The sequence below is a fragment of the Sparus aurata genome, chromosome 7 (assembly GCF_900880675.1).
Source record: "Sparus aurata chromosome 7, fSpaAur1.1, whole genome shotgun sequence".
Lineage (NCBI taxonomy): Eukaryota > Metazoa > Chordata > Actinopteri > Spariformes > Sparidae > Sparus > Sparus aurata.
In genome coordinates, this window is record NC_044193.1 from 17,410,249 (window position 1) to 17,436,520 (window position 26,272).

The window sequence follows — 26,272 nt, forward strand, 5'->3', positions numbered from 1 at the left end:
GGAAGGGAGGGCAATCTTGTCCGGACGCTAATAAGACCCAATGGCTGGCGCAAGGTGGCCAGGAGCTCTGCGGCGCGACAGGAGACGGTGGACGAAGTGGAGAAGGAGGAAAGAGAGAAGGAAAAAAACAACAACAACACCTGTAGAGAGACACTTCTAGATGGACAAAGAGGATGAGAGCGCCACGGGAGCGTCCGTAGGGATCGCGGGGAGTCGAGTGAAGGCTTTCGGCGTGCGCCTCCGTCTGTGTGTGAGAGGAGCTGCGCGGAGAGAGGAGCGGGGTAAGTGAGCAGAGAGCCAGAGAAACAACACCTGCGTCAAGGCTGGCACCTGACACGGACACTTTTGGAGACGACTTTCAGTTCACGAGAGGCTTAGAGGCTGCTGATAGAAAAAAAAAACAAAAAGCCACCTCACAAACCTTTTTAAGTCTCGTTGTTGTTGTTTTGTATTGGCTGATTCTAAACTTCACATTTCAGCCAATCAGATCACTCACATGGCTGTAGATTTGGGTCAACACCGTGCAAACCTTCAATCAGAGCTGCCTTTGTCATATTGAGTTTAATTGTTCTGGTCAGGAGTGAACACGTTAGAGAGAAATGCTCCCATCTGTGCATCAGTATCAACAGGCACTGTTGAGCCACTGACTCCCCAATGAAGCAGTCCTGGTGGGCCCGCCTGGCACAGCTCGGCCTGCTCGTTGCGTGGACTTGTGCATGGCCCGTCCAGGGATGCGGACCGGGCCCCGGCTACGGCATCCGGCCCAGGCCCAGGAAGCTCACGGCCATGCACTACAAGCAGTTCTTCCCCAACTTCTCAGAGAACAACCTGGGCGCCAGCGGGAGAGCAGAGGGCAAGATCACACGCAACTCCGAGCGCTTCAACGAGCTCGTGTGCAACTACAACCCGGACATCGTGTTCAAGGATGAGGAGAACACCAACGCAGACCGCTTCATGTCAAAGGTGAGGCTGGTGTGTGGAGGATGTGGATGATGCACTGGATCACTTGTCTCAGGTGACTTCTGAGGGCAAAGTCATTACAGAATTTAGTGGAATCAACTGGTGTTTTCTTATTAACTTAACACACATATATACAAGTTTTATTTCTTTATTAAGTTTATAGTTTGTTTGTTTTTGTTATTTTCAGACCATGGTTAGGCTCCTGACTTGTAAAGATGAGTTCTTTTAACTTAAAAATCTTTTTGCTTTAAATGATGAGGTGGGTGAATGTCATGTACAGAGTTCAATCAACTCATAGAAATAAGTCTCTCAAGAAACATGATCAGCGTATTGGCACATGTCCCAGCATGCATTGTATGAGAGGTGCAACTCTCCTGAGACCCTTCTTTTTTTTAATATAGTTTGAAGACAATGCATGTTATGGAAACTTGCTGCTTGTCTTTAATATATTTAGAGAGTCTTTTCCTTATTAAACTAAGGCTAAAATAATGTATTTGTACAAATGCTCGAACAAAGGGGCGGCAATAGGAGCAGCCAATGCTGTTTCGTGTATGAAATGAGGAATTGACTCTAACATATGTTTCAAATGTAAGGAAATCAAATTTAATATGAAGGATTGTCAGTGCTGCTGAACATCCAGTGATTCAACTAAATATCTTAAGTCAGCTGTAGATGTATGTTGAAGTTCAGTTAACTTTAATTTGTGTTTCTCAAAAAAAGAAAACTTAAAAGATTTGACACAAACCATTCAACCTAAAATAAGCTCACCCAAATATTTAAGGCAGCAATTCACGCTTTGACTTTTAAGTTGAAACTGTCCAACATGATTCACAGCGCACACAGGTTCATTCAGGGATGCTCTCTCTGATGTCTCTTGAACCTTTTTCGAGCTGGTCCCTCTGCTGGATGATTGATTAACTCCATTCACATAAGCGCTTGAGCGCCGCACCTTCAAACCCAATCATGTAACCTCATGCATTGTTTGCCGTGCTCCACGCTATCTGCCCTTGCCAGGCTTCTAACACACAAACAAACGTTCAGCACAAGAGTGTGTACATTTTACCCAAACTCCCCCCTCCCAGCTCGCTTTTCTCCAGATAAGAAGATCAGGATGTAATTCAACACTACCCTTTAAGAGAGACTGCTTTCCATTTCAGGAACACTTCCTTTTAATCTTTAACCAAAGTCTTTGTTATTTGAAATCAAACTATTCCTGTGACAGGTTCTCAGCGTGCCTGCCAGGGGTAAATATTGAGGCACGGCACTTAAACTTGAGCTCCAAATTCAGATCTCACGCTTAGAAGAAAAAAAAAAGACAATCGGCGGCTTATAGAAGGATTTAGATCCTCAAAAAACATCACAGGGTTTCTTTGACAGTCAGCTGTCGCCCTGCTTTGGATGCTGTGGCTTTTCTGTGATTGTTTCGGATATGAATCTGTGTTCCTTCCCCTCCCCGAGTGATTGTATGTGATGGAAATCTTCGGTCGTGTGTGTGTGCCCTGCCGATGCCCAGTATGAGTGTGTGTATGGGTGCATGTGCCCAGATGTGAAAGACGCTCTTTGTGCGTCATTTGGAGACTCGTAGGGGTCGCCTATACAAAATTCCCGCCTGCTGAAGTAATGGCACCGTCGGAAAAGCAGCTACTGTAGCTCTGACAATGAAACGCCTCTCTTCAATGGCATTGCGAGAAAAATGTACCCAGTTTGTTTTCTGTCCCTCTCGCTTTCTCACTCTTGCTGTCACATTCCCAAGTCCGTGCCCATACATTCTTCCCCTCTGCCCTCTCTTTGGTCCTCAGCTTCCAACCCTCCGCTAAACCTCTTCCATTCTCACCCAACTTTCTCTCTCCTCGTCACTTTCTTTCCAGTTGAAGGATAAGCCTTATTCAGTCGATTTAAAGGCCACGAGTCACATCACAAGTCACAAAAGAAGACTCATTCAGGAGATGATAATGAGTGTATCACCTCAGTTGCTGCCGTCATCATATTTCCAGGCTGCTATTTTGTGACAATGCTGACACAGTCTGCAACATCACAGCCCACGGGGGCGTTCGGAGTCACCGTGCACTTTTTTTTCTGATCGAATGTCTCAGGGGTGAAAGCGAGAACCTCATATGCCTGGAACACTCCGGAGAGGCGGAGAATGGCCTTGATTATTCTGTCACCCTGTCCAAAAGGCCACGGAATGTGCTAAACTGGCTACAGTAGCTTTGTTCTTGTACCCTGATTGTTTGAGCAAGGTTGAGATGGCCTTTAGCGGACCAGAGGAGGGATTGTGCGTTGATGCCAGCAGACAAACAATCATAACCTGGGAGCCAGAGACAGTGCTGGAATACTGCAGGCATTTTTCTTGGGAGCTGCACTGGAATCAGTCTGCTCACTGAAGTGTTCAGTGGGCTCACATACTGTACATGCCACTTGTACAGTTGGACTGTGCCGTTGCGCCTGTAAATCAATGATTACAATGTGTCACTTGAGTTTGGTCCAGACATGCCCTTCAATGTACTGGGCAAACACTGCAGACAGAGAGACTAAAAATATAGTTATTGTTTTTCAAATAAACTGAACCTCAATTTTGCTTTTTTTCTCAATTGAAGTTTTCAAGCTTTAAACTAAAATATCCAACGAGACGAGAGAAAAACCTCACATGATAATGATAATACATGAAACAACCAACCACCCAACCCTGCACCCCTCTCCTGATGTACAAGCAAAATAATTAAAACAAAAAAAAAACTATTAGCGCGAATACAGTAAAAAGGTAAGCTGAAACATTCAGAAGTACACATAGGAATAATATCTATATGATCAACATATTTCTTTAGTGCTGTAAACAGTACCCAGAAGTCATACTTTCTTGATTAAAAAATGAAAATATTTAGTTAAACTTTTACTTTTGTATAAGTGAAAAATTACCCATAAAAACAGTCTAAAAGTATCTTATATTAAATGTACTTAAGTTATAAAAGTACACAGTACAGAGTACAAACTCTTAATTTATGTTTTTGATTAGGTATACTTAGTTATATTACTCCGCTGCCCTTCTCTTGTATTCATAAGCAAAAGTGTGTTATCAGTCACAGTTTATTATTATCATTGATAATGATCAGAAATTCCTCTTTTTGTACCCCTTGTTGATTCCCTACTAACGTAACTTTCAACTTTAAAGCTTAATGATAGACATGAAATACTTGATATATTCTAATACACACTTTTTACCAGATATAGTATATTTTATTTTAAATACATATTTGCTATTAAACTAAAATGGCTAACTGAATGTTTTGCTTTTTGAAAAAGAAGGAAGATGATAATAAAGAAAGTTATTAATCCCTTTCACCCAACTTGTTTCCAGATCCAAAATGGAGCCAGTTATCTGATCCAAACATCAATTTCCTTTTTAAACGACTGTTACACTAGAGCCTGACTGATGCTGGATCGTGAAGGCAATACAGATGTTGATATTTGGGGGTTTTAGAATCTGATAATGATACAAATTTTGTACATTTATTTGACAAGGTTCCCTCAAATTTGGTTCAAAAGAACCGCGACCAAAATAGGTACAGGTTATTTTGCAGTTAAAAATGAGTCGTCGATGCTCTGTGGCAGACAAACTATAAAGAAGAAACTGTCTCTAAATTACCTTAAACATATCCCTGGTATATCTGTACTTATTATATTTGTGATTTCTTGATATTTATCAACCGCGATATGCACCAATACCAAAACACCTGGGGAGTTTTTCCTTACGCGTATTGAAAGTCCAAGGACGGAGGATGTTGTCCATTGTACAGATTGTGAAGCCCACTGAGGCAGTGTGATTGAGATTTTAGGCTATATAAATAAAACTGACTCAACTTGACAGCTCATGTCATCTGATATATTCTAATACAACAAACCAGTTAATACTGCTCCAAACTGAAGACTTTTCCCCCCATTTTCTTCTGTTCCCAGCGATGTAAGGACTGTTTAAACAGGTTGGCTATCGCAGTGATGAACCAGTGGCCGGGGGTGCACTTGCGTGTGACGGAGGCCTGGGATGAGGACGGTCACCACCCTCCCGGCTCTCTGCACTATGAAGGCCGGGCCGTGGATATCACTACTGACGACAGAAAAACAGAGAAATATGGTCTTCTGGCCCAGCTGGCTGTGGAGGCGGGCTTTGACTGGGTCCACTACGAGTCTAAATACCACATCCACTGCTCAGTAAAGGCGGGTAAGTTTAAGGAGGGAGCTTTTTTATTGACTATCATGAAGGTGGTTGTGTCAAATCACTTTAGTAACTAGGATATCCAGATGTAAGGATAAGTTAATCTCAAAATAAAAATTCAATCATTATCTACTCATTCTCATGCTGATGGAAAGTCGGGTAATGTGTCGTACAAATTCATTTTTAAAAGCATTAGCTAGACCCTAGGTGCATAGTGGAGCTCGTGCATCCACTTCAGATGGGGTGCATGCTGAAGCTTTTAGTTCAGCAGCTACAGTGAAGATTTCGGCTACAAAAGGGTCTCAACAAACGGGATATTTTGGCCTCCGGAGACTTGAATTTTCGCTAGGTGAGCTGCATGGAGGCATTTTAGGCTTTATTTCAGGCGTTTTATTAAGGTTTTCAAACTGGTCCCCATCTACTTAAGTTGTTTCGGAGAGTGCTGTTTTGCTGTAAAGCTCTATAGATGTTTTGGGGACAACGAAATGTCATCTGACTGTACCTGATCAGCATGAGGTTGAAAAGGTAATGACGAAATGTATCTAATCATTTAAGTATAAACATTTATCAGTTTAGTCATCCGCTTCGTCTGATCTTCCTGCAGATCACTCTGTTGCTGTGGAAAAAGGTGGCTGTTTCCCTGGCTGGGCCCGGGTTGCTGTTGCTGGAGGGCAGCAGAAGAGCCTGTCATCTCTGGTTCCTGGGGACAGAGTCATGGCCCTGTCTGGGACAGGCCAAGTCGTGTTTAGCCCAGTCCTTCTGTTTCTGCACCGGGACCAAGACAGCTGGTCTACTTTCCTGTCCCTGGAGACGGAAGACGGACACAAATTGAGTGTTACTCCACATCACTTGGTCTTTTTGGCCCCACATTGTAGACTCAACAGCAGCGAGTACCAGGCTCAGTTTGCTAGCAAAGCCAAAGCGGGAGACTGTGTTCTGGTCTATACAGCAGAGGGTCAGGTTCGTCCATCTCGAATCATCTCAGTTTCAGTAGAGGAGAGTGCGGGACTGTATGCACCCTTGACAGAAGCTGGAACTGTGTTCGTTGACGGGGTGCTGGCATCCAGCTATGCACTGGTAGAGGACCACAGCCTTGCACACTGGGCGTTCGGACCTGTGCGACTCCTCTCCACATTCAACCAGCTTCTTTGGGGAGAGACGACAAAAGAAGAGCAGACCACAGGCAGTGAAACAGCTTGCACCGAGACTCCGCTGCATTGTAGCACTGTGGCCGCAAAGGACAAAGCAGGTGTTTATGTGAATAATGGCATCCTGATCAGACGAGACAATGTGAGTGAACCACTGAGGATGGAAGTGAAAGAGAAGCACTCCTCACAAAGCCCAACATCATATGTGCACTGGTATGCCAGACTACTGTACAGTTTTGGATGTGTGTTTTTAGACTCCAACTCATTTCATCCTTAAAAGCCTGAAACTATAGACACAGCACATGTCACACTGATCAATGTTTTGATGCATTTACACTTCCTGTTCTCCTCTTCAATAAATTAAAACCACTGGAAGGGCTTGCTTGCTTTTTTCACCGTTGTTTTGCATTATAATCTGTCATAATTATATACATGCTAATGTTTGTAAGGGAGTTTGATGAGAGGTTAACGTTAGAGTGGCCATGCCAAAATGACTGTATCATAGTGTATTTGTACATCATGTCAATGTGTTTTAATTATTTTATATATATATATATATATATATATATATATATATATATATATATATATATATATATATATATATATATATATATATATATATATATATATATATATATATATATATATATATATATATATATATATATATATATATATATATATCTATATATATATATATATATATATATATATATATAAATAATGGGATAGGAATGGATTTCCCCACAACAACAGAATCTCTATTTTTGTACTTTCTGAATCATAATATATAAATGTTTCATGTTACATTAATTTCACTACATGTATTGTATGTCTTCACATGTTGTGATGTCAAAAAAACTCAAATTAAAACAGCATTTTATTAAGCAGCACTCTGCTTTTATTTCTTCAGCTCTGAAGTTGTCTGGTCAGGCACAACAGACCCAGGACGTACAAGAGGTGCAAGAGTTCATTTCCTGGGTCATTTTTGGGCATTTTGTATGTTACAATGTTCAAGACCTCTGTGGAAATAGAGACTAACAGGCTGCGGGTTAATGTAAAGCCCAGACTTACTTAATATTCACCAACTGTGCCACCACCTTGACTTTATCAGAGTCTCAGACTTTATCACACGGCTACTTTGAGAGAGTTATCAGGTTCCTTCGAACATTCGAGGGAACAGTTTTGTTCGTATGCACTGATCAGTTAGGGTCACAAGTATTACACAGTCTGTACATTCAATGCTTACACAATTGTCTGTTTTGTTACATCTAATGTTTAAGAGATGAGCAGCTTCTCTCCTCAGACTGCAAAAAGTCCTGAGTTCATCCTCCACAAACCATCTGAAATCATGTGTTTCTTTGTTTTTATTTTTTTACGGTTATGTGATTTTTCATTTATACAATTTTTATGAGAAACATAAAGGGACTGTAACTTAAATGTTATAATTAAATCCTTGATACTCAGTCATCTTGAACATCCACCCGTCTATATCATAATGTTACAAGTCCAGTTACCAGGATAGTATGAACATTGTATTATTCTTAATGTTAAACTACTTCTCAAAGGTTCATGATAATGTGCAAGTGAATATCAGGACATGTGCAGTAGTACAAGGTTTTACACCCCCTTGTGGAGGAACTGATATTATACCTGAATTTTAGTTTAAATGTCCTTGTATGTACAATAAATACTCTAGATCATAAACTGCAATTTTAATAAACCTTGATTTGAGTTGTAATACATGTAGTTAAGTGGTAACACCTATGTTCAGACATTGAGACAATATTTTCAGTTATTTTACAGCACTGATTGATTTGAGTGGACACTGAGTTATCATACTGAGGGACGCAAAAACAGAAAGAAATATTAAGAAAACAGTATCTTATACTCTTTTATATATACTTTTTTTTGGTAGATAACTGTAACAAACAGCACACTAAGCACCCAAACGGTATTCTCCTCTTCTGGTTTATGTTCTGTGGTAAACATCTGTGGAGGTATTTCTAGGGGATTATCCTTGAGATGCAGGAGGCAGATGGGAAAGCACCCGCTCCTCCGACTGGCCAATAGGAAAAGCCTGGCGTCCTAATACAACCCTCTATTTACAACCATCGGCCAATCAGTCACTGTCCTTCAGCCAGTCTCAGCAACCCCCCCCCCCCTCAAAATCTAATCCAATCTTGCTAAAGCTGAATGGGGAGCTAACTAATCCTGTCAGAGGGACCAGTAATAACCTATTTTCAAAATGAGAACCTGCACACCTCACATTCAGGCACTAACACACATTTCACATATAAAATCCACTGTTTGTAAAATACAGACCAGTGTTATCAGCTGGGATAATAAGGAAAAAACACTTTTATGACCATATTTAATGAGACATGAAGGAGAAAGATGCATCAGTTGAGATTTACCATGAGTTTGTGAGTAAGTAATGAAGTGGCGTTGTCCAAATATAACTGAATTTTCCTCACATACCTGAACAAATCGACGAAAACTCTTTGTGTATGGCAGAAAATAGAGCTCATGACTTGTGTGTGATTGAAACTACAACCTGATCTTTTTACAGGCTGATTCTCCAGTCATTTAACTACTCTCAACTACAAAAACTCTCAATATGAAAGCACTTTTATTCTTACTAGAAAAGTATCCATTGAACGAGTGCTGCTAAATCAAACAATCATGATTTTCAAAAGCGTAGCCTTCTGTGCAGTGAGATTTCGCGACTGATTTAATTAGAAACTGTTGTCGAATGTTCAAGTTTTGTATATGCAAGCAGCTCATTATAATTATGAAAACAATGATTTGGCTGTTTAGGCTTTAACTGGACTCTTAAAGGATCAGTTCATCAAAAAGAGAAAATTCAGTCACTGTCTCCACACACCCTCATTCTGATGGAAAGTCAGGTAAAGTAACGTAGTCCTGAAAAATATTTCTGGCACTTCACAGCCAAAACGGTGTTGCAGCATTCTCCCAAACAACCTAAGTGGGTTTTAAACGTAAAAACAAAACTGCAAAGAAATATACAATGGTTCCATACAGCTCATAAAATGTCATCCAAATCTCCTGAAGCCCCTAGATCTCAAATTGATTTGAAAATACATTAATTACACCCTTTTTGTAAGTCTTTTATTGTAGGTGCCAAGCTAAAACAATAAGTGTCTGAAGTGGGTGCACAAGCTCGACTGCTGCTGCAAGTGTGTAAGTATCGTGTTTTGAAAACCACTTTGGGATCTTGGGATTTCCTGAGACTTGGATAATGCGGGATGAGCTGTATGGAGCCATTTTCGGCTTTTCTTTTCAGTTGTTCTATCAAGGTTTTAAAAAAAAAGTATCACCATCTACTTCAGTTGCGCTGAAGTAAATGCTGCAATGCTGTTGCTGTTATGGGAAATGCTGCAATGCTGTTGCTGTGAAGCTCCAGAAATGTTTTGTGAACGACAAAGCTTCACCCTTTTTTTCATTTTTCAGGTAAACTTGTCCTTTAAGTCTTTGAGCTTACATCAGTTGTAGCACACGTTTTATCACAACTGAAACGTGTATATCAGGTCACATTTATGTAGTTGCGTGGAGCTTTTTAGAGTGCCGACAGCATTCACCCCATCGTTAGAATTTCTTGTAAACTTTTTCCGCGCACATTCTGCACATAGATGCCTCTGCACATGTATTACCACATGTTTCACAGCACAGGGTCGGCTGCAGGTCAGCTCCCTGCAGCAGGTGGTTGCTAACTGCTTATTTAGTACACAATTTATTGCAGTTGAGCTGTGAGGCATCAGTGTGTGTTCACATATATTAACTTTACATTTGGGATATTTTTCAGATGGTCCTCTCTACACTCACTCACTCTACACAAATGTTGTGTTTTTAACCTAAATGAGCTCTTTACCTGTAACGTTCCAGTGTTCTGCTTTACGGCATGACAGGTGATGAACAGTAGGCCTAGCTGGTGAAGTTTAAACCTGTGACCTTCTCATAAAGGGACCGACTGTTACCCAATATATCATTTTCTGTAAGTTCACAGGATAGTTTAAATGACATCCAAGCTTCACTACGCGCACAGCCTCGGGCTTTTCACTCACATTCTGGCCCGTGAATGGACGGCATGGGGAGGGTCGGTGTCTAAATTCAACAACTACACATATACAAGCGGATTTGCAAGGGCTGTAAGAGCACAGGCTGTGCCACACTTTCAGGACATCATACGCTTTAAAAGGATGCATCTCTGAGAAGACTCTCTGTACTCAAGCTGCGTAAAAGTTTGTAGTTGCTACATGCAAGATATTTGGATCTTAAGATGGAGTAAGGAACGGGGTAGTTCTCAGAAGAACTTTGTTGAACCCCTCTTACTGGGTCACCCATTCCATTGTGATTTTCTCACAGTGATAACGCAAGATGATGATAAAGACGACCAACCTCCCAAGCCCCACCTCCAGCAGAATCTGTGTTATTCACCCTCAGTACGATGCACAGGATTGCTTCAGATCTGAAAATGTTTTATATGCTCAAGTAATTGTTGATCAAATGGAAAAGTCATCAAATCGATTGTCAGCTGATTCGGGTTTGGAGGATAAAGGTTGTGAAGTGTTTGTCCTCTTGACTGCTGGGCGGGTTGCAACCCTTTTAAAACAGTATAGAAATATTTAGGCTCTTTAAAAGTATTTCATTTTGACAGTTCATTCCCATTTTGCTTTATAAAAAATCACAAATTTACCAACGTGTATAAGACAGGGAAGTAAGGCAAAATTAGGTAACACAATAACACATCTCATAATAAACTAAATGTGGCTTATTATCAGTGAACCTGCTGAAACCTGCTCGATGTTTATTTCAGATCTTAGCAGATTCAAGTCGACTATTCTTCCCAGTTTCACCTCAGTCATATGCGCAGTGCATTGCAGCATATGGACAGAAGCGGAATAATAAAAAAAAAACAACCATGATGAAGGGCTCTGTGCTCTTGTTAATTACATTAAATTAATCTGCTGAGAGAATTATTAATTTAATCGACTTCGTTGGATCGCGGCGGATCGTCTATCAAAAACAACACATGCATTCACCCACAGCCATGTCCAAGTAGCGTTAGTCCGACAATCATAACAATCTAATGAAAAATGGCTTCCCTGGATCTGAAAATCTAAAGCCCTTATATCTGATATCTACCATATTTCACTTATCGGCGCTCCTCCGCAGATTAAAGCCTTGAGCTGGGTCGTAAATGATCAACCAGCACGTTGTTCACTGTTGTGCTAAAGCCGTAACACCCTTGTCTCGTTTTCTACACACAAAACACTATGTTTTCCTCGTTATTTTGCACGAGTGTTTTTTTTTTTTTTTTTTTGACGTAGTTGTTATTAGCTAGCACTGCTAGCAGCGGCTAGCCACCTGGCGGAACAGCAGTGTGTGCAGACGCAACGCAGTTCAGCAAAGTGGAGAGATGCTAGTGACCCACACAAGGGTACCCATGCAAAGTTGAGCTGCAAATATAGGTAGATGAATGTCTACAGTCGACTTAAACCTAAAGAAAAAATATATTTGCTGTCGTAGCAACAAAGTTTGGGGTTGTAATTTTCGGACGCACCAATTTGTGTAAACTTGCAGTAGCTTTAACGACCTCGCGAGCGAGATTCCATAACAGAGCAGCAGCTAGCTACCATTAGGTTAATAACGGTAGCCTTCGTGCTAAATCAACAAGCAGGGAGCCAGGCGGATGTGTAGTTTTTGGATTAACTGTATAAAGCCGGGGAGCCTTTTTCGGGGCTGCTTGTAGGCTTGTCTCGGTGCTTAATAGTTCCTCGGCAGTACACGACCACTCGACACAAAGCTCAAGTTGCTGCTTATCCATCTAGTTGAAGAGCTAGCTAAGCTAACAGCACCGCACAGCCTGCCTTCCGCCGACGTGCACTTCCCCCACTCTCCCTCCAGCCGGCTAGCCGCAGCGTTAGTCCGGTACATAAAATGAAGCGACCAGCAGCATTTTGGGAAGCTGTGTGGCTGTTTGGATTTTGCTGATGTATGAGGAGACGATATTGTTTTTGTGAGGTGAGCTGTTTTTAATTATGGCCTCTTTGAACTTCTTGCAACAGACATACCTAAAGACACACCAACCCTGACCTTAGACCGGGTAATGTTAGCTCCGCTGTCGGTAACATTTAGCTGTTAGCTTCGACCAGATGGGGACGTCTAATTGCTGGAGAACTAGCTGTGTTACCTGGGTGCTAACTTTAGGTTGAAATATGTTCAACGTTGGCGGTGTCCAAGGTGTGATCCACAGTTTGGCTGGCTGACAAATATTGAAGTACGTGCGCTAGTGCATGACATTACGTGTATAAATCGTAGTTTTACCTCTTCGGGACACTTTGCTGCTACGTCACCATTGGTAGTTGTTAGCTTTTCCGTATCAGCCTGTCGCTACTAACACGGACGAGGCTATTTGCTGGACAGAACCAACCCTTTGAAGTCGGTGTTTACATTGAGGAATATGCTTAGCTCTGCAGTTATTTAACAATAAAATTTCAATAGCTTTCACCGTGGCACTGCAACAAATAGCAGCTGCCGTCGGCTGCCATTACAAGATAAAAACAAACACGTTAAACCGTGAAAGTTAATTTGTAACGTTCACACTTTTCATGTTAACTTAGCTAGCCAGGATGTTAAGACGTTTTTACTCAGCCATCATGTCATCACTTTTGCTCTGCACATTGCCAACTTCATTGTAAAAAACAAAGCCTTTTTAGTGTCTTCATTCGCTGTGGTTTAAGTTAACAGGTTTTGTAAGGACTTGGATTGGACGTTGACGTTAGTTTGTTGTCGAGGAGAGAGTGCGTTTCTAGTGTTGCTGCCACTAAATGCGTTCATTAGGAAGATGTAACGGCAACGTTTCATGGAGAAATCAGCTCATCTGCTTTCTGCCATTAACTGCCTTTGGTGCCATTAGCTTGACAGCGTTTTAATGTCGCGCCATATGTTTGTTAGATTAATACTGCTGCAGGTGTAGCGTGTTGGATTGTATTTGTTGGAAAAGGGATTCAAAACTCCTTAACATGTATTTAATTTCTGACACAGATGCATATACATTAGTATTGATTTAGTGTGAATCATTCAGTACAGTCTGATTTTGAATATGTGTTGAATTCAGCCGCTGTGCATTATTTACACAAGAAAAGCGCACCAGTCTCGGACCGGAGTCTGCATCCAATTGAATCCGTAACATGAACAGGAAACATTTCGAAATGTGTTTTCTGTGCTATCGTTAGCTCACAGGATGCTTTTTCATAGTATGATGGCACAGTTTTTGTTTTGCAACAGACAAACACACTGCGAGACTCCCGATAGGATCTATATATCAGAGTCACTGTCACATTGATTGTCTTTTAAACAGCATCGCTACTTGGACGATTATCTTGGCTATTTAATTTCTCACATTCACGATAATAATAACAAGCACTGGTGAGGCAGTTGTGTACCATAAGTGAAATATACCACGCAAATCTAGGCCGATCGGCCGGCTTTTAAAGCACAGTCTATTAAAAGCAGTTAAACGTTAAAAACATGACATGACTTCCTATTTATTCGCTCTGTGGATTAAAACGCGACGAGCCCGTCCACTCCTGCATTGCTTGTTTTACAGTATTTTTGTTAGTGGCGTGAGTCTCATAGCGGAACTATGATGCGAGCGACGCAGGTTCTGCACGAAAGGAGCCCCGCTGCAACAGGAAGTTCTACACACGGAAGTTGTGTTTTCTTTGTGTATCCAGATTTATGGTTGTTTTATTTAGGAAAACACTGTTTTAGTTGTATCATTTTGCGCTTTTCTTCACGCAGCAGTTTGACCGGGTTGGATTATGCATTGCTGGGTAAATAACAACTTGAATTGTCAAAGCGGTGTCCGGTTTATCCGTCTCCTATAACCCCCGCGCTATTTTCACGAGTTTGCGAGAAAGCTCGGTTGCAATAGTGCTAACGTTAGTCAGACTAACAAGGAAATCATCTAAAGTGAGCACATAACAGCCCCGTGTAAACGGTCGTGTTGTTGGTTGTGAGTCTTTATGTGAACAGTGCTTTTGGGTGGGCAGGGAGACCACTGTGACGGATGGTGTGGCAGGAAAAGATGGATTTTGGAGATTGTTTCTTTGATGATGATAGACATATGTTAGCCGATGAACAGAGCCATTTCGGTTTTGGTAAAGTGCAGACCTACATTCAGCTTGGTGGAAATATTTATTTATTTATTTAAATCTTAAAACATTTTTATTTTATTTATTGATTTATTTTATATATCATCAGATCTATTCTCAACCTTAAAAAAGGATGCAGTGACAGACTTTATGTTAATATCCTTGTCAGTTATCACATAAAACACCAATAGAATGTTACGTACTTCAAATCATACATTAAGCTGCTCTAGCGTTGATTAACTTTGGTGAATTGATTGTACTTATTTTTTTAAATTGCAGATCTCTGTCAAGGAGGTCAAAATCAGCACGGGGGATGGACGAGCAGAAATCAAACTGCGAAGAGAATGACTCTGAACCAACAGGTAATGTGCTCTTCTTAAAAATGTCCTCAAGTCCCAATGTCATGGGACAGTCAATCAGTCAATCAGTATGATTTATTTGAGATGATGGCACTAGAGCAGAACAAATGAAAATGTTTTGATATCATTTAGCGTAATGCTTTATGTATTTATTTTTTACTTTCATATTTCTTTAGCTGATGACAATGCCCCTTCAAAGCAGCTTGTCTCCTCTGAGGAGGAGTCCAAAGCCCTTCCTGCTGCTGAGGATGTGTCCGGTGCTACTGCAGCCTCTTCCAGCACACCCGAGTACGTTTTTCGTTCTTATCCAAAAGGATTCTGTGTACACAACATCAAAAAACTGTCTTTCTCTACTTGTGTTTTGAACAATTGTCTTTGTGACTGTACAGAGAGAGTGTTCGAGCCTGTGTGCTCTGTAACTGTGTGGAGCGGAGCCTGCACGGACAGAGGGAACTGAGACACTTTGGGCCATCTTCTGAGCGGCTGACCCTCAAGCCATCAGCTTCTCCACTGCCTCAGCCCGGGAATGATGACCTGTCTTCCATTGGATTTTCTGATTCCCCCTGTCTGGCGGCACTCTTTGACGACTCAGGTTGAACTGAAAACATTTTAGATTCAATCTACTATAATACAACACATGTATTATGAAGTTTTACTGATGTTGACCTTTCTAATGAACAGGGGGTTGTTGGGTTCATCACTGGTGTGCGGTGTGGTCGGAGGGAGTGAAGCGGATGGAGAATGAGGAGCTGGAGAACGTGGATAAGGCCGTTATCTCAGGGACGCAGCGGGTAAGTTCTATGTCCATAGACTTGATTTAGCTGGTATTTGGTGAGAATATTGAGATAAACAGTGGCCTCCTTCAAAAACACTTACCTGTTACCATTGGTTTGTTTCAGCTTTGCGAATACTGCAAAAGGCTGGGTGCAACCATTCGATGCCATGCTGAGGGCTGCTCACGGTTCTACCACTTCCCCTGCTCGGCAGCCAGTGGATCCTTCCAGTCAATAAAGCAGTTGATCCTCCTCTGTCCAGAGCACATAGAGAAGGCAGAGGAATTGGGTAAGTGAATCAGACATCATGGTCAGAATTGTGATGTAATGCTTTCAAACAGCACCTAAATCCAAAGCTGTTCAATTCTGATTTTGGTTAATCAACAGTGGACTGTTATCGTACCAAGCCATTGCTCTTTGTTATCATTAAAGGAGTCATCACCCGGAAATCGCAATTTCTCTCGTTAAATCATGCATATTGGTGTTCGATCCTGTTGAAACTTGCCTGAAAAGCTGGAGTCTGAAAGTGGCTTATTTTTTTCGCTTTGGCTCTTTTTCCGAACAGGAATAGCGCACAATAGTGCGCGTTCCTAACGCACGAGATTTTGACTCTGCTCCTGTGGTGACGTTACCACAGGAGGCTACTTGCATATTAAGCATCGGCTCACAGCCGTCCTCAGCCAGAGTGAGCACGCCGAATCTGCTTATTTCTCCGTCATTTTCACGCCATACATCGTCACCGCCAGCATTGAAACTCAGGTCTTACATGTAAAACACGAGTGTGAAAAGTAAGACGGAAAAAAAAAGAATTTACCATTCAGAGACGTGTTGCTGTAAACGTGTCTCTTCCACCGTCTCTGCCTCTTCACTCTCCCGTTTGGTTTCCGACTCTGGCTCATACATAAATGCCTGAATTCCGTAAGGTTCGTCATTTAGTGTGTGCGCCATGACAGGGGGCTGTTTATGTTTTGGAGTCCGTGTGTGCATGCAGGCTCGCCCCCCATTCCGGCTCTGTCCTTCCTGCAGCCAATCAACGCGTGCCTCATTACATATTAATACAATGCACATCCGGACCGGTCAAAACCTCGCGCATAATCTCGCGTGAGAAAGTCGCGGTATGAAAAAGTGTCAGAACAAGCTCTATGTTTGATTTTTAAAAAAAAAAAAAAATTCTAATAAGTTTTAAGAATTGATCCAAAGCGATCCAAGAGGGACTGGATATGTAAAAAACCAGGTGATGACTCCTTTAAATTGCAGCTTGCACTGCTTGGAAAAAAGCAATCATTGGTTATATCTAAAAAAAAAACTAAAACTGTGAAACCTTTTCTTAAAAAAACACATGGAACTTTAAAAAATGGCTATTACTACAAATTAAATTCAAGATTAATATAACTGTTATGATCCAACACACGATTGTATACAGTGTCTCCTACAGAATAACCGTGTAACTTGTGTTGACGACCTGAAAATTACACAAAAGTCAGACAATTAGAATCTTTCTCCAGAATCCCTTTAAATGTTTGCCTACATAGTGTGCTTTAGTTGTCGACCTTTATGCTCACACAGTGGCTTGCCTGGCTTATTCCTGTTTTTCTCCCGCAGTATGCGTCTGATCTGTTAATGCCCAAAAAATACATCTGAGTTTTTTACGTTTTTGTCACCTGCTATTCTGTTTTCACAAATGTTGGTGAGCTGGCTGCGCATGTGCATTGTTAATTATGTTGTCTATTAAAACAATCAAAGCCAACGTGGTACCAAATGATATTGCACCAACCAGGTGCACTTTAAGGCTTTTATGAAAGAACAGTATAAGTAGCCCTACATTAAATAGGAGACGTTGCGTCATAATCAATGCATTAATACATACACAGGGGGACATAAGAGAGAGATTCTCTTCCCCTCGATTTTTATGCAGAGCATTTGCAATTGTGCGATTTGTATCGAGCTAGGGCAGATTATCCACTAGTTAATTGTTTGAAAGGCGTTCTTCCTGACAGTTAAAGAGATAAAAGTACAAAATACTAAAATGGGTCACCACATACACCGTGGTGGCTAGCCCAAGTAAAGTCTATGTATGGGAAATTTCTGTTGTAATCCCAGGAGCTACACACAAAAAAAATAACTATACAGACTAATGAAGAAATAAAAATAAAGTCACAAAAATAAACTGTTTTTGATGGCATGCTATGAATGAGTTAAGGAGTCTCACAGCCACAGAAAGAAGATGCTCTGTAATCTGGTGGTACGATGGTGGATATTTTTGTATCTTTCTGCCAAACGGCAGCGGGGTGAACAGACTGGCTTGGGTGGATGTTGTCTCGTAGCATCCTTTGGGCTCTGCGCAGGCACGCCTCCGCCATATTACTGATGCTGAGTAGATGGGTCCCAGTGACGTCCAGGTTTTAGAGCCTTTCTGTCCTGGGCTGTGCTTGAACCATGGCAGTTTGTTTTGTTTCAAATATTAATGCTTTCTCTCGCATCTCTGTAAAAGTTGACAAGAGATAGACACAGAACTTTAACCTTCTCAAGTTTCATTAAGAAGTAGTTCATTATTTTGCACCAGATGTGTGATGACCATGACAGGTTCTCTGTGATGTTGATCTCCAGGAAACTCAAACTGTAAACCTGCATCACCTCAGATCCAATAATAATGCTAATGTAATTGTTGTATATGTTTTTTCACAGCAGGTGAGGAGTCTTGGTGTGCAGTGTGTGACTCAGCAGGGGAGCTCACAGACTTGCTGTTTTGTACGGGTTGTGGCTTACATTATCACGCTGCCTGTCTGGAGATTGGTGCCACGCCCATTCAGCGGGCAGGATGGCAGTGCCCAGAGTGTAAAGTGTGCCAGACATGCAGGTGAATCAAATTTTATGATTCAAACTGTAAACTGTACCCTATCTGAGTGATTGAGATGTTTCATCTATCTGAAAAAAAAAAAAAAAATCCTATTGTTCTTGAACTTCATTTCCCATTTTTAAAAGTACGGTCTTGATTCTTTATTTTCTTAGACAACCAGGAGAAGACTCCAAAATGTTGGTATGTGATGCCTGTGATAAGGGCTACCACACCTTCTGTCTCCAGCCAGCCATGGATTCTCTCCCCTCTGACCCATGGAAATGCAGAGTAAGTCACCAGTGTCAGTCACCCCCAAAAAGAGATGGCCTAAACATGGAAATTATTGTGAAAACAAGTTCAGATACTTTCTTGAGCTTAAAATCTTCCTGTCAATTTTTTTTTAAATGTATCCAAAGATTTGAAAGCAAGCTTTTTAAATGTGCCTCTTTGATATGTCTTTTAACATTTTAACCATATTATATCTCCTATGTCAGAGGTGTCGTGTATGTACAGAGTGTGGTGTCCGTGGACTGGTGCTGCCAGGTTCGGTCCAGTGGTTTGACAACTACGCCGTGTGTGAGGCCTGCCAGCGTCAACGCAGCTCTACATGTGGCGTTTGCAGCAAGGCTGCCAACCCATCTGTCACTCTGCAGTGCTGCAGTATCTGCCACAGGTTTGTTAATACACAGACACAGTAGTGTCATTGGAGATACTGATTGTGTGGTTTGTTTCTAATTTTGTCCAAAAACATTTCTTGATCATCTCTGTATTGTTTTAGGTGGGTGCACAGTGAATGTGCTCTACCAGGGGAGCTTTCAGACGCCAAGTGCATTTGCTTGCTTTGCAAGGAGCAGCAGCCTGTCACTCAACCACACACAGCAGAAACACAATCCAGAGAGGCATCTGAGGAGACTGGAGGACATGTTGATTTGGTGGAGATGACAATCCAAACAGATGCAGACATGGAGACAGAAGAGCACACAGACTTATCAAAGGTGACACCAGGACAGAGAGGCACATCAGAGAAGGGTCAGGCTGAATCCACGACTGACAAAGAGACACCCATGGACTTGGGTAAGTCTCAGTCAGACACTACATAACAGAAAGCCTACAAATCATGCCAGTCATGAGGTTTATTGGAATAGCAAAAGAATGTAACTTGTTTCTGGCAAAGGTATTTTTATTTAACTTCACTACCTTTGGCTTTAGGGGTGGAGTCTGCACCTGTTGAGGCAACAGATGTTGGCAAGAAGATCACTGAGAAAGAGCCAAAGGTAGCAACAGAAGAACTATCTTCTGAGGCGCCGGCTGCTCCACTCCAGTCTACAGGTAAACACAGAGCGCACTGTAGACGTACATATTTGAGAGTGAACACAAAGCTGCACTTTATTATTTGTAAGTCAGTCTTCTGTAACTAATGATAGATTCATAAATGTTAACACTAATAACAACGCATTCCTCAATGTCAAATGTAGAAAGTGCAACAACAGAACAGGAGCCCTCTTGTCTACCTGCTGATGGCGAAAGAGCAGAAGAGGCAGTCAGCCAGGTGACCCAAGCCACTCCTTCTCAGGACCCCAGCGCAAAGACACAGTTTAACAACTCAAAAGTCAAACCAGCGATGTCACAGCAGGGCCCTGAAAATATGGAGGTGGAGAAAGAAGAAGAAGAGGAAGAGGAGGAGGAGGAGGACGAGGAGAAGAAGGAGGAGACCACTCCATCAGTGAAAAAAGAAGCATCAGCAGAGTTATTAAACAAGGACTCTGATAGTACGCCAATCACAGAACTTTTCAGTAAGGATCCACCAAAGTTACCAGCTTCTCCTGCCTTTGTCGACAAAACAGAGCAGAAAAGAAGTCCATGCCAGGAGCCCCGGTCTCCGTCACCTCTTTCTTTATCAGTAGACACACGGGAGACCCTCTCTGCTGCAGACATGGAGGGGAGGTTACTACCTCACTCTGAGGAGGAGGAGGAGGAGGAAGACGAGGACGATGAGCCAATGAAAGGGGACGAGCACATTGTTGTCATAAAGCAGGAAATGCATGAGCAGGACATTAAGCCAGAATTGCTGCTGGACGAGATGTCCAATATGAGCCATGGAGATGAGAGCAGCAGTGGCTTTATGGGCTCTCCAGGAGAACCTGATCCTCACCTCTCCATGGAATTTGGGCTTGTACCTGCTGGCCACTCACACCCAGATGCTCTGCTCAGTGAGACTGATGACTCGCTTCCCTTCGAACCCCTCAGAAGCGACAGAGAGAAGGTGAAACGTAGAGGATCCCCAGGCCGTTCACGGGTCAAACAGGTGAGGTCACCATAGGTCTAATCAGTGTTTACAGCTCTTGTTGTACTTTTGTACTTTTTTATACTATTTTTTAAGATGTCATTTTTACATCCACTCAACATTCTGACTTAACAGTGAAATGGATTATTCTCTGCTTGTAGGGGCGAAGCAATAGTTTTCCTGCAAAGCGCAGACCTCGAGGAGGCGGTGGAGGGAGAGGGCGTGGTGGGAGGTCACGCCTCAAAGCCATGGCCTCCTGCATTGATGCATTCTTGGTGAGCTGTGACATGTCTTTTTATATTCTTTTAAATTTTATGATATGGTCAAAATCACTCAATTATATTTGCAGTGTGTTTGTAACAGTTTGTGTCCTTGTCCACAGCTAAGCATGACCTCAGACACTGGAATAAGTAAGGAGGAAGATGATGAGGAAGACGACACCATGCAGAACACAGTGGTTCTTTTCTCAAACACTGATAAATTTGTCCTGCTCCAGGTACAGCTATTGTTGTTGCGTGACATTTATAATTACCCCGAGGCATTTGCTGTGCCAAGAATCACAGTTTTCACTTTCGAATGCAACATAAATAGATTCATTGTTAACCTTTTTTTTCATTCTTATTCTCACTTTCTGTCTTCTGTTTTAGGATATGTGTGTCGTGTGTGGCAGTTTTGGAAAGGGTGCAGAGGGGCAGTTGTTGGCTTGTGCTCAGTGTGCCCAGTGTTACCATCCGTATTGTGTGAACAGCAAAGTAAGGAAAATGTTATCCTTTGACTTTTTTTTCTATCACCATATTTTGTAAATCCGATAGATTAACCTGATCTCTACTCTAGATCACCAAGACGATGCTCCGTAAGGGCTGGCGCTGTTTGGAATGTATTGTGTGTGAGGTGTGCGGAAAGGCTTCGGATCCCTCCCGTCTGCTGCTGTGTGATGACTGTGATGTCAGCTATCACACCTACTGCTTGGACCCACCCCTGCACAATGTTCCCAAGGGTGGTTGGAAGTGCAAATGGTAAAGAAAACATTTATACAGGAACAGCTTAATGCTTCGTTCAGCCTTGTAGCTTTGAATGGGGCCAAATGGAAATGAATACATGAGAATTTGCATAATATGTAAAACACTCATGCCACAGCCCTGCATTAGCAATTCAGAGGCCAATCCCTTTGCCTTTTGCTTCTGTAGCAACAGAAAAATTGTTGCACCACTCACATAATCATCTGTATATTAGCACATTAGTTGTGTAATTATTACAGAGTGCTTCAATACATCTACGCAGGTGTGTCTGCTGTGTGCAGTGTGGTTCCAACTCACCGGGTTTCCACTGTGAGTGGCAGAACAACTACACCCACTGTGGCCCCTGTGCCAGCCTCGTCACTTGTCCAGTGTGCAGAGAGAACTTCATGGAGGAGGAGCTGTTGCTGCAGTGTCAGTACTGCGATCGGTAGGTGCTGCTCATTAGATCTACACACACAGAAACTGAGGTATTCATGAGACTGCAGCTAATGAAGACAAGCGGGGAATGGATTATTTATATATTTTTTCATGTCATGAATAATTCCATAACATCTTTGATTCGTGGTGTGATTTGTTATTAAAACTATGCAATATATTGGTGTATTTTTTGTGTGCCTGTGCAGATGGGTCCATGCTGTCTGTGAGAGTCTGTACACAGAGGATGAGGTGGAACAAGCCTCAGATGAAGGCTTTGCATGCACATCTTGCACCCCATATGTTCCAAAACCTGTGGGTAAGTCTCTGAAAGACAGGAAGTATTATAAGTATAAGTAACTATAAATACTATGGTTTCCAAAATATTCACAGGATATTATTATGTGTACTAATGATATTTTGCTTCTTTCTCTCTTATACCTGCTTTTCGCCTTTGTTCGCAGTAGTAGAGTCAGCCATTATGGCTTCTATAAAGATCAAAGAGCCAGGTTAGTGGAATTTGCTGATTCATGTTTATTAAAACAAGCCTGCTCTGTCTGGTCATCATTTTCTTTAGAGTATGTCACTCAGATTTTCAAATTTTACTTTACAGAGCCCCAGTTCTACCGGTTGGAGGGAGTGTGGCTGACTGAGTCAGGCATGTCCCTGCTTCGTAGCATGTCCATGTCTCCCCTTCACAAAAGACGACAGCGTCGCTCCCGTCTGGGCACCCTGTGTTGTGAAGGAGGTCCTGATGGAATGGATCTGAGGGAGGTCGAAGGAGATGGTGAGAGAAGAAAAGGCTGGCACACTCGTGTGGCGCTTGAACAATGTTAAAGGTGATTTTCTTCCTTTTAGACCTTGTGAAAATTCAGGTTTTTTTTTGTGTAGGGGAGCCCATGGAATGTGAACCCAAGATGGAGAACCCAGGAAGCCCTGACAGAGAAGGTGGTGCTGAGGGAACTGAAGGCATGGCTGACTGCGAGGGGATCAAAGCGGGAGCAGAGGAGACAGAGGACAGCAAAAAGCGAAAGCGGAAACCTTACAGGCCTGGTAAGCAACCCAGAATTTCACAAAATAACTTGGAACATTCACATAAATGTCTGACCATCCACAATATATCTACAAATATTTTCTTCATGAATTGTACCAGGAATTGGAGGCTTCATGGTGCGACAAAGGAAGTGTCACACACGGTTGAAGAAAGAATTTTTTGCCCAGCTGGCTGGAGAGACTACATTAGATGGTCAGCCAATAGAGAGAACCATTGATGAAGGTTAGTGATAATGTTGAATTTCATTTCATCCATTATTTATATTTTATAATAAAAGGGTAACGTAATTTTCATTAGCTTGATTTCCCTAATTGGGGTGAGGATTCAAAGTTTACTTAGGATTATTTTGACATACTCAATAGGCTGTCTTCCAGCTGTTGACTATGGTACCCTCTGATCATGATCTCTCTTCACCCTCTGTTCAGTCTTGCATATAAATACAGAGCCCCTCATTCAGTTGAATCAGGCCACTATGTTGACGCAGTGGATCTGCCAATGTAGAGGGTTTTAGCAAATCCTTTTTAACACATCGTTGTTTTTTATCTGATTGCCCTCTCATCATCTTCAATTACTAGAGACAGTGTGACCACATTTGTTTGTGGATATTGTATGCGATACTGAATTTCATGGTTTTATATGCCTAGGACCCCATCCTGACACCGATAACATAATGGATCCTAAACCAGTGGAAGGTGAGGAGCAGGCCAAGAAACGTCGAGGCCGGAAGAAGAGCAAACTGGAGGACATGTTCCCAACATATCTCCAGGTTTGTAGTCTCTCTTGCCTCATGCCTTAAACATTTTTACGTTTACGTCGTTTGTATATAATGTTTATATTGTAAATGTTTGTAATTCACTGCAGGAGGCTTTCTTTGGGAAGACACTAATAGACTTGAGTAAGAAAGCTGTGATGATACCACCGGGGCAGAGGCCAGGCGCATGCCTTGTCCGGCCTTCATTACCAGCACAGTCAGGGCTCAAAACTACTGCCCCAGAGGGTAAGAGCACTAAATTAACCTGTGACACACAAAAATTATTTGTGACACTGGGTGTGGAAAAGGTTAGTACATGGTGTGTGACCTTTGTGCTTCTCTCGCTAGCTGATGCCAAGGATCGTCTGATGAAAGATAATTTTCCTCTCAAGCAAGAAGGGGGTGAGGACCCCCAGGCTCAGGGAGAAGGTGCAGGTAAGTGTCTGTTTGGACTCTGATTATGCTGGTAAATTGTTATGGCCTTGAGGTTATTGCAGGTTGGGTTAAAATTGCAAATTTTTAGGGGTTTCTGCACCATCCTCATCGCTGAAGGACCAGGCGTCAGCTGATCCTCATGACTCTGATGCAGAAAAAAGTGAAGGTAGCCCCTTAGAGAATACTTTTGCATATGTAGTGTGTAACATAAAACATTTTTTGATAAACATTTAATATCTGATTGTCATAACATTATACCTTAAATCTTGTTGACAGGTCTTCCTCAAGGGGTGGAGAGTCAGGACTCTGAGCAGTTCTTCAGGAAGGTTTTGGGAGTGTCAGATGGTTCCTCTTTAGGGGGCATGAAGCCCATCTTGGAGGGCAGTAAGGGAGAACTCAATCGTAGCACTCTGCCACAGAGAGCTCTCCTTTCAGGTGGGTACAAAGAGAGGCCTTCAGATTATCGTATCATGATGTTTTTCAATTTTAAAACGGTTGTTCTTGTTGTATGTTTGTTGTATACAAGTAAGGTTAAAGTGACGTTGGATTTGTAATTTGAACTTGAAAACAAATCTCATGCAGGGTCCCTGCCCTCGGCTGGAATGATGGACGCTTTTCCTGGCCTCTCTCAGTCACCGTTTTTTGATATGCGGTAAGACCAATACTGAATTACCTAGTGTATTTTATTTTCCAACAATCTATTGTATGTAATTCTGCAACTTGATACTATACATAATACATATCACAACATGCTTCTTATGTTCCTGTTGTTGACATGTGTAAGCCCTTTGTTTAATGGAAAACGATAACATCTTATTTCATGTACAGGGACAGAGGAGGACTTTTCAGTCCAGATGGGGGTGAGGAAAGCCCCTGGGCGACTCCCTCTACCCCAGCAACCCCCTCCTCCCCACCTACCCCAACTGAGACAGAGGGAGATGGGCTTTCCTACAATCAGCGCAGTCTCCAGCGCTGGGAAAAAGATGAGGAGCTTGGAGAACTCTCAACCATTTCCCCTGTTCTCTACGCCAATACCAACTTTCCCACTCTCAAACAGGACTACCCAGGTGAGTGTGGCAGACATGCTATATTGATAAGTACAACCTATTTTAGATCAAACAGTCATGCTCTTTCAAAGTAAGATTTATATCACTGTCAGATGTTAAACAGGTGTGAAACATGTCAACTCTCACAGATTGGGCTAGTCGCTGTAAGCAAATCATGAAGATCTGGAGGAAGGTGTCAGCAGCTGACAAGGTTCCATATCTGGTAGGGTTGCAGTTTTTTGTTTTAATGGACGGTACAGTTTTATGTTCCCTTAACAATTGTTTCTTACATTTCACTCTAACACTCATGACTTAAATGTAGTCATTGAGCCAGGTTCTTGTTATTCTGTGTTTGTGTTATCATAGTCTATCCAATAGCATATGGTCGCCTCACTTCAATGCAGAAAATTACCAACACAGAAGTACAGGAACTGTAACCCTTAATTCAGCCTGTCTGGTGGGATCTGCTTATTAAAACCAAAATGAGAAAATCGGCTTAGAGAAATTCCACGTTCAGCCTATATGATGTTTGATGTAGATATGGGACAATGAGACTTTTTTTTATGATTTTCCTAGTCAAAATAATAATTTAAAATGATCCGAATAAGAGAAATTAAGCACAACTTATCTTGAGCATTTTTAACGTAGTCATTGTCCCATAACTATGATGTTTCTGGAATTAAACAAAAGTATAACTTATATAAACTAATTAAGTTTAATATTCTGATCTCTGTATTTTTTCCTTAGCAAAAGGCCAAAGATAACCGAGCAGCTCAGAGGATCAACAAGGCACAGAAGGT

At 41.9% G+C, this 26,272-nt stretch overlaps 2 protein-coding genes across 11 annotated transcripts in view; both read left to right on the forward strand.

The window, feature by feature from the left end:
• Positions 1-6,693, forward strand: dhh (desert hedgehog signaling molecule). Its single transcript, XM_030422833.1, has 4 exons — positions 1-281; positions 621-963; positions 4,915-5,176; positions 5,775-6,693. The coding sequence occupies exons 2-4, from the start codon at positions 655-657 to the stop codon at positions 6,593-6,595; spliced, it is 1,392 nt and encodes a 463-aa protein (XP_030278693.1). The 5' UTR covers positions 1-281; positions 621-654; the 3' UTR covers positions 6,596-6,693.
• A 4,976-nt stretch (positions 6,694-11,669) lies between these two features.
• The window catches only part of kmt2d (lysine (K)-specific methyltransferase 2D), a 36,474-nt gene continuing 21,871 nt past the window's right edge, over positions 11,670-26,272 (forward strand). For 3 of the 10 annotated variants that reach the window (XM_030422835.1, XM_030422843.1, XM_030422841.1), the window contains exons 1-31: positions 11,821-12,366; positions 14,781-14,863; positions 15,037-15,148; positions 15,250-15,452; positions 15,542-15,651; positions 15,760-15,922; positions 18,319-18,490; positions 18,643-18,757; positions 18,964-19,142; positions 19,248-19,543; positions 19,679-19,798; positions 19,945-20,774; positions 20,915-21,028; positions 21,136-21,249; positions 21,401-21,505; positions 21,588-21,769; positions 22,035-22,199; positions 22,396-22,505; positions 22,651-22,695; positions 22,800-22,973; positions 23,078-23,239; positions 23,340-23,462; positions 23,879-24,006; positions 24,102-24,237; positions 24,340-24,426; positions 24,515-24,592; positions 24,703-24,861; positions 25,009-25,078; positions 25,255-25,493; positions 25,622-25,695; positions 26,220-26,270. In XM_030422835.1, coding sequence (XP_030278695.1) covers positions 14,815-14,863; positions 15,037-15,148; positions 15,250-15,452; positions 15,542-15,651; positions 15,760-15,922; positions 18,319-18,490; positions 18,643-18,757; positions 18,964-19,142; positions 19,248-19,543; positions 19,679-19,798; positions 19,945-20,774; positions 20,915-21,028; positions 21,136-21,249; positions 21,401-21,505; positions 21,588-21,769; positions 22,035-22,199; positions 22,396-22,505; positions 22,651-22,695; positions 22,800-22,973; positions 23,078-23,239; positions 23,340-23,462; positions 23,879-24,006; positions 24,102-24,237; positions 24,340-24,426; positions 24,515-24,592; positions 24,703-24,861; positions 25,009-25,078; positions 25,255-25,493; positions 25,622-25,695; positions 26,220-26,270 — 4,665 coding nt within the window. In that variant the 5' untranslated portion in view covers positions 11,821-12,366; positions 14,781-14,814. The other 7 variants (XM_030422837.1, XM_030422842.1, XM_030422838.1 and 4 more) reach the window with 7 other exon arrangements.

Coding starts and splice junctions, on each gene's coding strand:
- dhh (XM_030422833.1), top strand. CDS start 655: ATGAAGCAGTCCTGGTGGGCCCGCCTGGCACAGCTCGGCCTGCTCGTT. Junction 964..4,914: donor CAGACCGCTTCATGTCAAAG/GTGAGGCTGGTG, acceptor TTCTGTTCCCAG/CGATGTAAGGACTGTTTAAA. Junction 5,177..5,774: donor CCACTGCTCAGTAAAGGCGG/GTAAGTTTAAGG, acceptor ATCTTCCTGCAG/ATCACTCTGTTGCTGTGGAA.